This window comes from Balaenoptera ricei, chromosome 8 (assembly GCF_028023285.1).
Source record: "Balaenoptera ricei isolate mBalRic1 chromosome 8, mBalRic1.hap2, whole genome shotgun sequence".
NCBI lineage: Eukaryota > Metazoa > Chordata > Mammalia > Artiodactyla > Balaenopteridae > Balaenoptera > Balaenoptera ricei.
In genome coordinates, this window is record NC_082646.1 from 79,215,303 (window position 1) to 79,232,840 (window position 17,538).

At 34.4% G+C, this 17,538-nt stretch overlaps 1 protein-coding gene across 11 annotated transcripts in view; it reads left to right on the forward strand.

Moving 5' to 3' along the window:
* Positions 1-17,538, forward strand: part of GAS2 (growth arrest specific 2) — a 159,753-nt gene that overhangs the window by 98,259 nt on the left and 43,956 nt on the right. For all 11 annotated transcript variants that reach the window (XM_059931277.1, XM_059931279.1, XM_059931280.1 and 8 more), the window contains 2 exons: positions 3,160-3,301; positions 9,689-9,796. In XM_059931277.1, the coding sequence (XP_059787260.1) occupies positions 3,160-3,301; positions 9,689-9,796 (250 nt within the window). The remainder of the gene's footprint in view (positions 1-3,159; positions 3,302-9,688; positions 9,797-17,538) is intronic.

A 17,538-nucleotide genomic window follows, 5' to 3' on the forward strand; every position in this document is an offset into this window, starting at 1 on the left:
CTTAGGCAGCTTGAAGTATTCAAAAGCCAATATAAGCAGAAATTTGGGGCTTAGTGTTGATTTTCTATGTTCAGTGGCATAGCTAATTTTCAGCATTCCCAGATAAAGAAAAATCTCCAGGGCAAAGTTTTCCATGTATGACTTTGTTACCAACTTCATTCAAATTTTGTTTTGTATTCAACATGGAGTGGAGCTTGTTGTTACTTTTTAATAACATATTTCTTATTATTTCACTTTGTTAAAAAAAAGAAAAAGAAAAAGAAAAAATTGTGCAACCCAAACAGCCTGCTCCTGAAAGGTGGTATAAATCCACCTACAATTACAAATGAAATCATATTTTCCAATTGACACAATTTATACTTTCAAATATGATGTTTTCATTTATGATTGACTTTTAATTGGCTGTGAATTCTAGCATGTTAAATTCCTCTAGCTTCACTGCCCAGTTTATGTTATTACCTTGAGAACATTAAATGTAGCAAAATGTTATACCTTGATGGAACTAAGACTTCACATAAGTCTAGAGGGATTAAAAAGGGTTGCCTGTTGAAGTTCATCCAGCGAGTTAGCAGCAAAAATGAATTTATAACTTGTTCTGCTATGCTCCAGCACTGAGATATTCCTGCCATCCTACAATTCTAGGAAAATTAATTTAAAGAAAGCCTATGGTGAGTTTTTTTGTAAAGGATACCAACAATAGTAATAATATAACAATAGTAATAACACTACATCTTAATTTTGAGGCTGTTACATAATTTCATTGGGTGGTATATTTTAAAAAGTTAAAACTTTGGCAAAAGGACCTCAATGCTGCAGTTTCCTGGTTGTGCAAGCTTTGATACATCAGTTATCAACAGCCGTCTCGGAGGTGGTGCCATGTGTCAGACACTGTACTGGGAGTGTAATGGATACTGTTTTAATTCCTTCTAACTGTATTAAAACACAGGAATTAGAATTTCCATTTTACAGTGAAATAAAGCTGAGGCTCAGAAATAATGTATGTCAAGATGCCCAAAAGTTCCAGACACATGGAATTCAGTAACAGTTGCTCTTTTAACTTTCTTCTTCCTCCCTCCTCCCCTCCCTCCCTCTCCTCTCTCTCTCTCTCTCTCTCTCTCTCTCTCTCTCTCTCTCTCTCTCTCTCTCTCTCTCCTGCTACATCAGACCTCTAGGACAGGCCACTTTCATCTGTGTTTTCCTGAGAGAAAACAGACTCTTAGAGGTTAAGTGATTTGCTAAATCTAAAGAGTAGGTTAATGGCATAGTTAGCTCAAGTCTGCCTCAGGGAAGAATGATACCCAAATCTTCAAGTGAATATTACTGGTACTTGTCAACAGTAATGAGATACTGGGTTGAGTTAAGTGTAATTAATGAGTACTAGAAAGTTAAAAATGTATTTTGGTTTTGAATAGGATTTAAAGTTTTCTAGAAGAACATTTTTTGGGGGTAAAACACTTATTTACATTTAATGTCGATATGTTTATTAAAGTGACATGCATTTAAAGATCCAAAACAATGAAATCTAATTCAGCTTTGGAGCCTGAACTCATTGTTATATGAGAATATGGAAATTTTTTGCACTCAAAAAAAGTAGCTATTAAGTACCTATTGTGTGCCAGGATCTACACTAGCTGCTAGGAATGCTGTGAATCAGACAGTCTCTACTGTTATAGAATCTGAGGTCTATTGCATGTTTCTACAAATGTCCTGTTAACTGGCTAATCTGTATAAAAGGTTTGAAATGTGATAAATAGCGCCTAAAGTCTTTTAGCTACTGATTTATGTAACTAAAAATTACTCTGTTCACTAGAGGCAGTTAGCAAAACAGCAATTATTGAGTTGTGCCAGCTTAAACTGTTTCGTACTGAATTCTGATATAAGTTTTCCAGCTCTCAAAGGCCACCTGACGTGTGTGATGATGTCAGTTAAAATAACAAGCCATTAGAACAGGAAGACGATAACCTAAGCTTTTACATTTAATGATGTTTTAATATACTATTCACTCACTCTAAGGTATTAGACATATTGCCAACATATTTATTCTCTCTATATAGGTTATTTACTTTGTAGGTAATCCACAGCCTATTTTTTAAAAATTTCCAAGTGACTTTTTCCTCTTCTTTCTAACATGTGATCACCTGATTAAAATGTCAGAGAAAACCTGAAGTAAGAAAACCTAGATTTGCATCTTTATTCTGTTCCTAGCTCGTTCTATATTTCCTCTGGATCTGTTTTATTTATTCTGTACAAATGAAAGGGTATAACTACATGAACCCAAAGATCCTTCCCAATTCTCAAATTCTGGAATTATCTTTGGCCTCCTTCACCTAGGTACAATTGATATGCATCTAGGAAACCAAACCAAATTTAAACTTAGCCTAAGAAAAATATGGGAGATAAGAATGCTGTTAACAACTACATCTCTGTCTTTGAACTGCTGTGGCATTTATAATTTACAACACAAAGTTTTTAACATATTGTTATTCTAAATTATTTTTGTTTCTTTATTCATTTTCTTTCTCAGTAATACTGTACATGCTTTCATTATGTTGTTCTTAAAAGCATAACCAATGTACTGTATTACCCATTCTACCTTGTTCTGGGTCCATAAAGATATACAAGTAAGAGTGAATTTCTTCTCTGTTAATTCATTTAAGGACATTTATTTGGGGAAATTGCTGTTTTCAACTTGACTCTGACTCTCTGATTTTATTTCCATTTTTAACAAGCTTATATTCAAAATAGGAGTTCAATTATAGCACTAATATCATTAAAGCTAGTAAATCTGAAAGCTGAAGACTAAATTAATATGGTAACTCATGTTATTGACTCATTAATATATTATATGGAGTATTTTAATTTATTTTTAGTATGTTATGCATCTATTCATTTATATGTTCATATATAGATGTAAACATATATGCGTATGTATATGTAACTATAAATATATATGTATGTATGTATGTATGGGGGTGTGTGTGTTTTTCCCTGCTTAAAAGGGTGCCAATTTAAGAACATACTATTTCAATGCCAGAGAAAAGTTAATGTTGTTTTGAAAAGTCAGCAATTTGGTCCTATGGTATAATTGAATGCAACATATGGGCAGTGTATCATTATTACAACTTATGCATGTGTATTGATCTGGTGTCTTTTAAAAAGGTATGGTGTGGAGCCTCCTGGTTTGATAAAATTGGAAAAAGAAATTGAACAAGAAGAAACACTCTCTGCCCCTTCTCCTTCACCTTCTCCTTCATCAAAGTCTTCTGGAAAAAAGAGTACGGGAAACTTACTGGATGATGCAGTAAGTGAAATTGGTCAAGTTTCTTATCAACACTTGGTCTTTTTTGAACTTCAAAACTCATTCTGTACAATTTTCTATCAGTCTAACCTTTACCTATTCCAATGTTATTGAAATTTATTTTAAAATCCTATGAGGAAGTTTATAGTCCTGCAATTTATTTTGAGATTCAAAACTGAGCCACTTATTTAAAATAAAGCGTCATTTAATTCTGCTGAGTAGTATCTAAAATTTTAGGATAATAAGTCAACCTCCTGAAAATTGTCTTTGAAAACACTTAAGCCTTGATACTATTGGTTCCTGTTTCCTTATTCACTGATAAGAAGCCTGAGGCATGGGACTTGAGGATTTTTAAAGAAGGAAAAGCAAAATACCATGGAGAAAGATAACTGCCCTTTACTGACTGACTGCTATGGGCCGGGTTCTGCCAGTATTCTTCAAGTGCTCTTGTTATCTTTAGGGCAGGTTTCTTATTGAGGAACCTGAGACTTGAAGTTGAATTACCTGCTGAGAGGAAGAGAGGAGCTTAGATTCCAACCTAATTTTGTCTAACTCTCTGAGATCACCATCCCTCAGAGTGCTTGAGTCACCGTCTTTGGCAGATTAGGAAATATTTTCATTATACCCTCATAATTACAGAAAACAGATTCTGGGTGTAACAGTAAACAGGATGAAATAAAATTCTCTGGCTACTTCTGTTGTCTCTTAAGTAGTGTGTCATGTGTGTGCATTTACTTCCCAGCACATATGTCTTGAGTGTAAATGTCAAAAACCTATGGGTTTTATAAAAAATGGAAACCGCGGGGATGTCAGACTGAAGTATGTCTCACATACACAAGGAGAGTTCTTAGAAACTAGCACCAACCATAATGCCAGTTATAAGGAATAGGCAGGATTGAAAAGGACAGCTAGCCTGTAGCTGAGAGTTTCCTGCCCAAGGGTCTGAGCTGAAAAGAGCAGGGGAAATTGCTGATTGGTGCTGTAGGATGCAGAAAGAAAGATTCCCCCATCTTTTCTTTCTTCCATGTGACACTATAACCTATATTGCAGATTTAAATGAGCAGAAATATAACAATTTGTCTGACCAATCGAGAATTCGCATTTCTGCTAAGGGTAGCACACATAAGCTTAGCCCATCAGGGTATCTTACCCAATACCAGTTTAATTTACTTTTCCTTTGTTCAATCCACTCAGAAATGAAAGGATAGGCAGGGCATTTTAATGTAATACACCTAAAAGGATTTTAAAATCACAGGAATGTTTTTAAGGATCAGTCACATGTCTTGAATCCTGCTGTTTCATTTTTATTTTGTAAGGTAATTGAATAACATTGTACTAATAGTAGATAATGGCACATTATTTATATATTGATGAGAACAATTTTTTCTTCTCTCTCAATTATACTTTTTTGATTAGACTTACTTCAGAGTAAGATCTTCCTTTTAGTCTTTCTCTCATAAAAGTGTTTTTCTGGGGTTACTATGCTTGATCTTAGTCCTTTTCCTCTCAGCTGTTACCTCCATTCTCTTCCCTTAATGCATTAGAGTCAGAGGTCTGACCCTTAACCTCCTAATGAATGAATTACTGAATCAAATGAATTTTTTAGTCCTCAAATTATGAGACCACTTTCTGGTGTTTGACACTGTTGACCACTCTGTTCTTGAAATTCTTCTCCATGAACTTTATTGCTATAAGAATGATCAACCTAAACGCAACTCAGAATTGATTAAAATTGTACAGGGGCTCTATAATATCCAGGGTAAAGCCCAGACTCAGGTATGTGTCACATAAGCCCTCCATATTGTGGCCCATTTTGTCTTTCCCAGACTTTTTGCCCTATGGATTCATTCTTGCATTCTGATGTATCTATTGTAAACCTATACTCTAATCCCAGACTCCCAAGGATTTTTTATACCCTGTGTTTTTCCTCACTTGGCCTCCTCACACTGCTCATCTTTGAAATCTACTTTTAGACACCTTTTCATCTTCTAAAATTCAGGTTGTGTGGCCTTCCATAGAAAGCTTTTTCTTGGCATCTCTCATCCCAGGTAAAATTGACAAATTTGTCCTTGGTACCTCAAGTACTTTTATATATTTAATGAAGTGTTTACCTTATTGGGCATACATACCTATTCTTCTCTAGGTATGGTCCTTGTTCTCAAAGAAAAGGACCATATTTTATTCAGCTATATCTAGTACCATGCTTATTGGATAAATTATTAATGTGGGTAATCAAAGTTTAAAAAAGACTCTTCCTTTTTCTATTTATCTGGAATGGCCATGTGCTCTGGAAATATGTGCACTTCTCAGCTCTGCTGTAGCTTTGCAGAGCGAGGAGATGTTGCCCCTTGAAACCATTTCCATGATCCTGGGAAAAGTAGTTAGAATGGTTCCCTTTCTTCACCAGCTTGTCTCACATGTGGCTATCCCTCATCCTTGAGAAGGGGAGAAGAAGGACAGGAGGGAGAAGGTGGTGAAACAACGATGAAAGGGATTTTGGAAAAGTTTTACCTATACTCCAGTTCAGAAGAGGTAGATGGGATAGGGACTCTTTTCAAAATGGCAAGACTGTCACTCTGTGGTTGTTCTTCCCTACTCCAAGTTCTGTTCTCTTAGCTGGAGGCAATGAAGGGGGTTTCAGAGAAGCTTTAAAGTTTGTCAGGATTTGGGAACATAACCATCTGTATAGTGAAGGGGTTTTCACTGAATGTAGGAAATGTTCTAAGCAGATATTTCTATACTGTTGCCAGCTAGAATACTATGTTCACAGCCTTCAAACTAGCATTTCTCATGCTAGTTTGAATGTTTAATCAAACACTCACACCACCAGATGACCCGTGGAAAAAGAATTCCATGGTTAGGTTAGTTTGAGAAATACAACTTACTATAGTCCCTACCTAGAGTTTGGCAATGCATTCTGGCATATCAAAGGCACTAGTGAGTTCCATAATAAGATCTTGTTTAACCTGGAGTTTTCCATGCTTATTTGGCCACAGAAGCCTCTTACAGTCTTCTTCATTCTACATTGGGGAAATTGCACTGAAATATTTGCATTCTGTTTAAGTGATAGTTTTTCACTGAGTGTTTTATTTCAGGGACAGTGGAACAGAGAGAAAAAACATATGAACCTGACTAATGGCTTAAATCAGAGCTTCATATGTCAGATATAAAAAGGAAATAGTTGCTATGGCAACTGCTTCACTGCATATGCGGCATATATAGCCATTGGGGAGTTGAAATTCATATACTCCAACATGTTCTTTAGAATAGGGATATAAAATATTGCTTGCAAAGTTCCTGTCTTTAGTTAATACTATTGGCTATTTCTACTCTGGCAAAGTTATTATTTACATCAAAAAAAAAGAGAGAGAAAAAAAAGAAGGAGAGTAAAGAAAGGGAGTAAAAAAAAGAAAAAAAATGGAGAAAAGAGTAAAGGAAAAAGAAAAAGAAAGAGACGCATTCCCGTGCTAAGATGTCATATTCCAGTGAACAGTTTCAACAATAACTGCCAGTTTTGAAACTTTCAATGTGTCCTCACATTTCTTTGTTTGCTACTTAGGAGAATTGTGGAAAATTGAAAAACAAAATAGGTGACCTTTTATGTGGATAATACATCCCACCTTCTTTAATCAAGCCAGACATCGTAAGAGAAGCACAGTGGAGTCCATTCGGATTAATTTATTCCCCTGATGTCCTGATAGAGTGATTCAGCTGTGATAAAATGATGGGGTCAGGTTTAGTGCCCTCGTGTTCAGCCTGTTCCCACACAATGAGTTGAATACAGTTCTAAGAAACCATTCTTACTTTCTTCCTCTTCTCCATCAACTTCCTCAGTCTGGGGATGAGAGATAGTATAATTCTGAGTAATCAGGCTCCTCTTGAAATCCCATTTCAACAGAAAGCTGGCTGGGTTCCTGGCCAAAATCAGAACACCTGCCAGACTGACTTACCCCAAGGTAATGTAAGAAGCAAGATGTCATCAGTCACTGTTTACTTAACTCCCCACAGCCTGGCCTTGTCTCTTCCATTTCTGCTTCCAGCTCTCACATAGCCACACAAAAGCCCTTGATCTTAAAAAGCAAGTATATTTTCAAAGCTTAGGAAGGCATTAGAGAAGGACAGGCCACTTGAGAAAGTGTTTCTTGTATTTTATTTCATTTGGTACCAATAGTTTCTGTATTTTGTCTAAAAACACTTCAAGATGGAAATACTTTCCATCCATACTTGTGATTGTCATTTCTTAGCAGAGGAACCACTTGAACACCAATTTACTGTCTGCTCAGTTACTACATCGTGGTAAAGCTGTGCCAGGCATGACTCTCCTAAAGTCTGGGCCATGTGCTTTTATGATGCTGACTGTAGGATTTTTTTTCAGGGTGGCCAAAGTCCTTCTCCCTCCCTCCTTTCCTTCTTTTCTCATGGAATTATTGTGGTGCTAAGGAAAACTGTACTGCTTCTAGCAATGGTATGCAATAAACACAATTTATATATATATATATATATTTATATATATATATACACACACACATTTATTTTTTTTAGCATTTATTTATTTTTAAACATCTTTATTGGAGTATAATTGCTTTACAATGGTATGCTGGTTTCTGCTGTATAACAAAGTGAATCAGCTATACATATACATGTATCCCCATATCTCCTCACATTTATATTTTTAAAACATGTCTATAAATACATATTGAAGGAGATACACATAGAGGAACACTTACAACACTTAAGACAGCACACATTCATTGGTCCTGTGACCTCACCCCCACCCCAGAATGTGGGTCTGCATTATAGAAGGGAATCCCTAGGGATAGGATTCTATTAATACTGGGGGAGTGGGTGGATATATCTATGGCCCAAGTAATCATATGGTGTCGAAAATTCAGAACTCAAAGACATGGGCCTAATCACTCATATAACGATGTTAGACAGTCCCCTCACTTTTTCAATGAAAGCCATCTCTAAAATTCTTTGAATGCAGTCTTAATCTGTCACACTAATTCCCTCCTGTGTCCTTTGTAGGTCCCTGTGCTTATTTATCCATTTATTATTTATTTATTTATCCAAACTTATCTTAATATAAGTTTTGCTTCAGGATTCCCCCACTCTTTCTAGCTTTCCCCTCTAGTGTCTTATGCTTCCATACTTTCTGGAACCTTGCTTATTCTAGGGAAACCAAGATGCTTAAGTCCTTTACTCCAACAGGCAAGTGAGTTTCTGCGTGACTCTTCCCACAGTTTTTTCTTAGTGGAAGACTGATTGAAGTCAGACATTGAATTATTTGATGAAATGATTGAATTGCTTTGATGACAAAACTCTAGGAATCATATCTTTGTGGAGGCAAGAATTTGGGTTAGGGGTGTCCAAGCCAATCCCTTCAGAATTTAAATTTGTTTTGTCTAGCTTCTCAGATGTAGGCTGTACATTATTTAGATCTGTCTTCTATGGAAATTTTGACTCAGAACACAACATATTATTCTTTTGGGTTGTTTGGTTGGTTGGTTAGTTGAAGAGAGGACAGTTATGAGACACAGCATGGCAGGTTCCCAACCAAGGAAAACATAAATAAATAAACCTTATTCCTAAAATCATGGACTAAACATTGTCTTTAATAGTCACAACTATTTACAAGCATTATGCACTTATCATTTAGTGTATGTGTTTTGTAAAGAGTACAGACATAGATAAAATAGGGAAAATCTGATATTCAGACATGGATTCATAAAATACATATAAATTGTAAGATACTGCTACAGAAATAGGTTTTGGCAGGTGGGAATTACTGAGGAGTGAATTGCTGGATTAGTCTGGATGAATTAGAGATGACTCCTTAAAGAAAGTCTCAGGGTTCAAAATAAGGTTAAATAGTCTCATTTTAAAATAATAATAATTTTAACATTCTCATTTATTTTGAAAATGGGTAAAATTAATATTAAAGTTATGATGAGGAAACATATAGACTATGTCTATATGTTTCCTCATCATAATAGACTATGTTAACGTGCCTTGTATTCGAGTTCTCAATATATTTATCTTGACAATCCAATGTACGTGATCTTTTTAATCCTCTAAACATGAGAACCCAGCTCGTCATCCCTACGCTGCCGGTTGGTTTGCTTGTGATTATCCTCCAGCATCATTATCATTGTCATCATCCAGCTTATGCCTTAGTGCAGCTACTGGCCTTCACAAAGTGCCTTCAAGGGCCTGACCTTTACATAGTTAAGATTTAATGTGATATGTCTATGTTCACATCATGTCCATAGTCTGATATAGAACAAATTTAAAAGCATTCATGGTTCAGGGGCCTTTGAACCCGTGGAACAAATTAATCTAAAGGCAACCTGATTAAGGAGAATGAACTTGCCTGCTCTTCTATTTCAGGTGAAACGGATTTCTGAAGATCCTCCTTGCAAATGCCCGAGCAAGTTCTGTGTGGAGAGGCTCTCGCAAGGAAGATACCGAGTGGGAGAAAAGATCCTCTTCATTAGGGTAAAGTTTTACTTTTCACTTGACAGCTTGACCTTTCAGAGCATATACAGGACTTAAATTGCAGGTTACAGGGAAAATATGACCAGTAACTCAGCAGGAACTTCCCTTATGGTGCTTACAGTTGGATTTGAAGACATGAGGTATGAAAATTTTTTATTATCATACATAATTATCACTGAGGGCTAAATAAATAGAACTTTATCTTTTTTTATGTATACACAAACGTATACCCCAAACAGATCATAGAAATCAAATAGAATGAGGAAAAGAAGAGAAAACAAATTCCTTTTTTGTCTATGCATTTAGTTTCAAAGGAAGGAAATCCACCTCAATGGGTAATAAAAACAGTATTCTGCCCTGGTTTTCCATATCTCAAGTTTGGGAAATGATTAACCTATAGGTCCTGATAACTGTCAAATTATTTGAACATGACTTTTCAAAAAGTTTGGGTTGTAAATCATGAGGAGAGTCAAAACTCATTACAACGGCATGGTTAAATGATGACTGCCATTTTTTTACTGGTTTTCTGGGTTAGAATAAAGAAACGTGGGCCTGGGCCAATGAATGATTTGGTGGCCTCTATCCATTTTACAACCATCCTAATTAAAAATCTGACTAGATGTCATGAACAATTCTTGACTGTAATTATTGGCTCAATAAAGTAACATTTCAGGCTGTGATCTGTTTTGTTAATAATCAAGAGAATTTAACCTCTCAAAATACATTTGTTGCTTTTCCTGAGACCAAGAATTCTTCTTTTCAAAAATAAGAAAGTGAAAAATAAAGCACTGATATACTCCTAGAAATCTGCAATTAATGAGTCTTTCTATCTTATTTTTAGTCATTTCCTAAAGAATAGAGGTTATGATTCTGAGAAGCTGTATTGTCTTGTCATTTGAATAAGTTAAAATATTTTCCTTTTTATTTTATTTTGTAGACCTGAATAATTTGAATGTGTACATCTAATACAATCAGTGAACATTTTTAACATACTCAAATCAATGATGACCCAGTAGAAATTTTTTCCAGTGTAAAGTTTTCTTTTTAATGACCACTTTTGACTGAAAGTTATTTGTACGACAATTTTTTAAGGCTCTACAAGATGTAATTTAAAGAAAAGTTTAATTATAATTAAGCTTCAAAAATAATGTCAATCATTTTGTATTTTAATCTAACATTAGGTCAGTGTTTATTGATCTAAAAAAATGTTCAGGTAATAATTGCTATTTTGCTTTGGAAAGGTAATGAAAGGGATATAATGATATGTTATTATTAGGGGCTTGAGAACCAGTTTAGGAGAATGGCCTCCCTAGAGTAGACAATTGGCCCAGTCATCACTTATTGTTCTTTGTTACAAGGATAACATACATGTTTATTTTAGCCAACCAGCCTGCTTTTGCTTTAACACATTAATAAATGGTGATTTAGTAGTACCTCCACAGATGTGTTTAAATTTTACTAAGTTGGCCTTTCTCAACTGAAGCTCAGGCTTCTTGAGACTATTAAGCCCTGGAGCTTAGAATCAAAACATAGGGTTTTTTTATTTATTTAAACAATTATTCTTTTTTATAATGGGAGTGTTGACAAAACACATGATTAATAAATTAGATGTTTTTCCCTCTAATGTAACCTAATATCTATAGGCAAAAATATATATTACTTATATTTATTTGTATCTGGTCTTCCATATTTAGTCAACTGTCAAAGAATTTGATGCCTATATTTGTGAATAACATAAATGTATCATATTTAACATTTAAAATATTTTTTGATGTTCCATTTTTCTTTTCAGTAAATAGTTTCCTTTTGGTGAAATCTATGCATGTATTGTTTATAAAGGAATTGAGACTCACTTTACTGAAGAAAATTACATCAAATTCCTTAGTGATAGCATTTGAATTTAATATCAGTTACCACAGTAGAACATAATGTGCAGTTTTTCATGCTTCTATAGTTCCAGGCAAGCCTGAAGTAAGAGAACTGACTGTAATGTGGTTATTCACTGATTGGCCCAGCAAGTTATAGCATCAGGTTGCTGTGATAGATGTCTTAAAATAGTGTTTTAGTGAATTTTAGTCATTCACTTTTTCTCATTTTGCTCCACCCACATATAATTTGTACTTTTTTTTTTTTTTTTTTTTGGTGGAAACTTCCCCATTTGGTGGAGAGACCATACCTTTATTTTACATTTGTGTAACCAAAGGGCCCATTCAGTCATTTCCCCCAACAAAGGGCTAAAGATCTCAGAGGAGCATGACCTTGCCTGTGGAATAACAACACATTCTTTTATTGTTCTCCTTTGGTTCTTTTTTTAAACCCTCCTACCTTCTTGTAATCTCATCAGTTTCGAGGGAAGCAACCATTCTAATTACCTCTTCTCCAAAGCCACAGCCTTAGTTCAGGCCCCATCAGCTTTTCTTTTTTATTTTATTTTATTTTATTTATTTTATTTTTTTATGTACTTAGTGCCACTGAACTGTACAGTTACATATGGTTAAACTAGTATGTTTTATATTATGTGACTTTTACCACAATAAAAACATTTTTTTTTTAATTTGTACTATTTTTTACAGTAGATTTCACTTTAAAATTGACCCATTTTTTTAAATCTTAATTTTTTTAGAAGAAAGTATCTATTACTGCCTAAATTGCAATAGAAACTATTTGTCAAAAAAGGAAAATATCCATTAATATATTTTCATTTCAGTTCTTATCTTTTGGCTTGTCAGGGGTCCATTTCTACCCTGATGGAGTAAAGGGATTCTACCAAAACTTTTCTTGTATCTGGTTATCCCTAGAGACTTTTTACCTCTCATTCCCTGGAGTTCAGGAATTGAAATTTCACAGGCAGGCCATATACACCTTTCAACACACATTTTTCCCTATTTTTTTCTCTGCACTGAATGGATGAACTAGAAATGTCTCATTGATGTGTGCATACTTTGGCTAGTACTTTTGGATTTGTGGCAGGGGCTATATTTAATTGATTGTCATTCTGCACTAACACATTATAAGGAACTGGCAGTTATTAGTCAAAAAAACTAAGAGGTATTGATTTTCAAATGATAGTTAGATGGTTGTTGCTGCTAAAATCTTAACTTTAAGTTTCTTTGAACACCCGAATTAAGGAGAGAGTGCCTTTGGTCAAATTCTCAGACACACTAGGGGAATGATCGCCTCATGGTATCTGTGTTGCTGTTCTGGGTTTCTTAAGTTTGCATTTTTAACATTGGCATATTTTAAACTTTGTCCTCTTTGCTAAGACTTCCAAATATTGTCATATTTATGACATAGTACATAGTAAGTGGATACATTTATGCATATTATTTCATAAAATGAAATACATATGGTATCTTAGCATCTGTCTCCTAGTTTTCTGTCCGTCCTGAGAGCAGCCGTGTCTTCCTGTGGTCATAATGAACCTATCCATGCAAAAAAACAATTTACGGTCCTTTCAAGCTATTAAGAATGTTGACTTACTTTTAGTTAAAGAGAGCACACTAGTTTGCATTTTATCAAGGTTTATATATATATATAAATGGGATTCTACAGTATACACTCTATTTTCTGGCTTTTTTCACTCAGCATGATTATTTTAAGATTCATCAATGTTGTTGCCTGTGTTAATAATTTATTGTTATTGCTAAGTAGCATTCCATTATATGGATACACTAAAATTTGTCCATTCATTCACTTATATCAATAAGACATTTGGGTTGTTTCCAGTTAGAGATTATTACAAATAGAGGTGCTATGAACATTTATGTATAAATCTTTGTAAGGACATATGCTTTAATTTCTGTTGGGTAAATACCTAGGAATGCAAAGCCTGATTTGTATGGCAGGTTTATTTTTAACATTATAATAAATTGCTTACTGTTTAGAAAAAATAAAATAAAGAGAGCACAATCACCAAAAAACACTGACATAGAAACCACTATCCCTTAGAAAGTCATAAATACATGATTCTATTAATAAGTCTCTAACACAATTACTCCTGATTTACTCTTCTTAACGTGAGCCAGAGTTAACAATTACATGTCTAACCAAATTCCAAAGTTTGTTGGCAACACCCAATGACTTGACTTATGTATGGTTTTATGGTTATCATATATATGAACACATTTTCTCATTATGCATTCAAATAAACACAATAACAACACAAAAGAATGAAAAAATTAAGAATGTGTGCAGATTACAGAGAAAGAGTCCAGAAGACATTTCTGCAGATGATATCTTTGCTAAGCATATGTTTTATCTGTGGGTTTCTAGAAACCAATGTATGAAAACCTTGCATACATGGCTATCTAATGTTACTTATGTAGATGCATCTATATTCTCATGTAGACATGTTTGTTTATATGCACAGGTCTCCATTTAAAGGTGAAGGAGTAATCTCTACCCAATATAAAGGATCCGTTAGTACAAGGGGAAAACTTCAAGATTTCTGACAGTGGCTTTTAGGCAAATATGCTAATAATCCCCTGCTAAAGTGGGAATTCTCTTGTTTCTAGTTTATCAAACACAATTTCTCACAGCCAGATTTTTGCCCTGCACCTTCCAATGAACAACACTGCTTTTGAACTATCTGGTAGACAAAGCTAAATGCAGCTAATTTCTAACTGTGTGGTACAGATACAGATTTACTCTCCTCCAAGGTTTAAATATAACAGCTATTTTTCACTGACTTTTGAGTGATGATAAAACCTCCTTGCTGATGTCTGTAGTAACAGAGATTTAGATATTACTATTTAGCCATGCTGTGTATCTTTGAAATGTAAATAGATGAATCTCAGCCTAATGTTATGATTTTGAGGCGGAGAGAAGTAAGAATTTTCCTTTGTTCTTTTGTTCATTCAGTTAGTTGGTATCTACCCGGGCTTCAAGTATTGAGAAGTCACCTGACAATATAAAGCTGAATAAGCTTGTAGGAAGGTTTTCAGAGATATGTGTTAGATGCCATGAAAATGTCTATACTATTTGATTTGTCAACCCCAATGCAACAATGATAATATTCCATGTAAATAATCTAACAGTAATTTTTAAAAGTGGTTCCCAGCAAAACCTGGGAACTTGTTAGAAATGCAAATTCCTGGGCCTCACCCCAGACCTATTGAATCAGAAGCTCTGAGGGTGGGGTCCAGACACCTGTGCTTTAACAAGCCTTCTAGGTGATTCTGATGCATACTAAAGTTTGAAACCACTAATCTAAAAGAAAGAACTAACTATATGAAGGAAGAGATTTGTTGTATCAATATAACAGCACAATTGGAAATCATTTGCATGTTTGATCATGGAAGAATATAAACATTCAGGTACTACGAATGATCGTTTTGAAGACTTCTCTGTATCGTTGTGAGAAAAAAACTGAAGATATAATGTTAAGTGGAAAAAAACCCAGACTTTGAAATTGTGTTTACATATAAAAATGCCCGTGTAGAAATGATATATAATTATGATTAAGACTTGAAGTGAACAGGAATAATTGAAAATGGTTTTTAATTTTCAGAGGTCATTAAATTATGAGTGAATTATTTTTTTCTGTTTTGCATTTATTTCTGATGATGAAAAATAAGAACTCTTTAAAAGAAGAGAAGTCAGCAACCTGATACAGTTGCAAATGTGAGAATAAATAAAAGGATTTCTAAAAGGTGTCAGATTAATTAGCTGACTGCTCATTTTTCTGGTCCTTTGCCTAAGCTTCCGATCTTCTGGACAAGGGTAAGGAAGTTCATTGGAGCCATGGTGTTGTCTAGACCAGGGAGGGCTTTGCATTTTGTTATGAACTTGTACCATATTTTTCCTGGGATGAACCTCTCACCTTTCCTTGTTGTTCTTTACTATTTTATTTCTCCATTTTGAAAACTCACTCAAGTAGTTTTCCGTTAGCACTAGGAAATGTGTAAACATCTTAATAACGTCCCTTCTCTTTGCAGACCCCATGAGTAAGCCATATGCTTAGTTTTCTCTCTCCTAGTCATTAAGGCTTTAATCATTTGATATCTCTTTCCTTTAAGGTTCAATTTTTAGTGACATGCAAATAATCTAATATTATACAATAAATTGATCTGTGATAATGCATGAAATGGGTGTAAATGGCTCTAATGAATAGAACATCCATGGGGGTAAGATCTTTACACGTAACACAGTTGCTCTAGTGTTCTGATAGTAGAAGCATGAGAACAAGCCAGTGGGGTCACATGTTGTGAAGTAGCTGACTTTTTTGGTGCTAATTGCTTTGGGCACTAATATGATGAATAATTTTTTACTTAATTACAATTTACCACTACCCTAATTTTAGCATTGTTCAAAGCGTGTTCCAAGGAATTATAGTTCTGGAAGATGTTCAAAAATATTATTCATAAAGAAGAAAGGTCATAGTAATGGGTTTAAACAGGCTTCTTTAATAACTCTTATTATTGATAATTGACTCAGCCTCTGTCTGAGCAGGCGTGATATATCTCACTTTAACCTCTCTTTGCAGTGTGGGAAGCACTGTTGCCATTCCCATTTTACAGCTGAGAAACATAGAGGTTGAGTAACTTCCCAGGTTATAAGGAAATAAGTGATGAAAGTGAGGTTCAAAAGCCTAACTCCTGAATTTACGTTCTTCACCACTAAGCAATACTGATTTATTTATCTGGGATTATCTGGGATTTCTTGGAGGGTTGAATATACTAATGTGATCTATTAATCACTAGAATGAGATGTATTATGTAGCATTTTCCAAATGTATCTGACTGTAGAAATGGTCCCTCTACCACCTTTTTTTTTTCCCCCAGAGCATTATCCTGGGCTAGGGGGTCATGAAAACACACTTTGGGAAAGACATTATCAATCAAATCAATTTAAAAATAATTTGTAACATAGAATTATATGGAAATGAAAGTTTTCTACATTTTCCAGAATTAAAATCCATGTATATCAAAGTTCTTCTAAGAAATACTGAATTTATACTCAGTTTTACCTATAAGTTCCTTTTGGAAATTATGATTCAAGGAAATGACTGGAAAATTTTAAAGGAAAGGCAGCTAAAATTTTAAAAGTATCATTTGTGCCAGGCATTGTAACAGGTGCTTTATATACATTGTCTCACTGAATCCTCTACCACTCAGCTGGGAAAATGTTTTTATCCTTTTGTTACAGATAAAAAGAAAAAGACTTAGGTTAAGGTCTCAAGTAAATAGTATGATACACAAAATCTAGGTCCTGACTCCCAAACCCATAACACACTCCATTCCAAGCAGCTTCCCTATGGCATGTCCATTAGATGCAGGTTTTTATTCACAAGGTTAGTTAGTCCTCTAAAAAGGATTTGCAACTTTTTACAATATGTTTAAGGCTCAGCTGTATAGTAGTGTATTCCTTATATCATTTTTACTTTACATATATTCAGAATACAAAGGGCATTACAATTGCATAATCAATAGTGCTATGTAATGTAAGGAAAAGAATATAATTTGTTTGCTTGACTGTATTGTGATAGTAATAAAATTATAACAATATTTATTAGGTGTTTACTTGTATGTTAGATACTCTTCAAAATGGCTTATATGGCCTGTATAAGAAAATAAGATACATTATTTTCTGTCTTGATATCTTTTTAGAAGAAGTCAAAAGATAATTTTTTATATTGCCAGTATAGTCTTCTTGAGTCTTCTTACTAATTGTTGATATTTTTAAGTGGATTAATATTATTTCAAGACATTTTAATAGCAGATTTTCATAGTTGGGTAAAACCA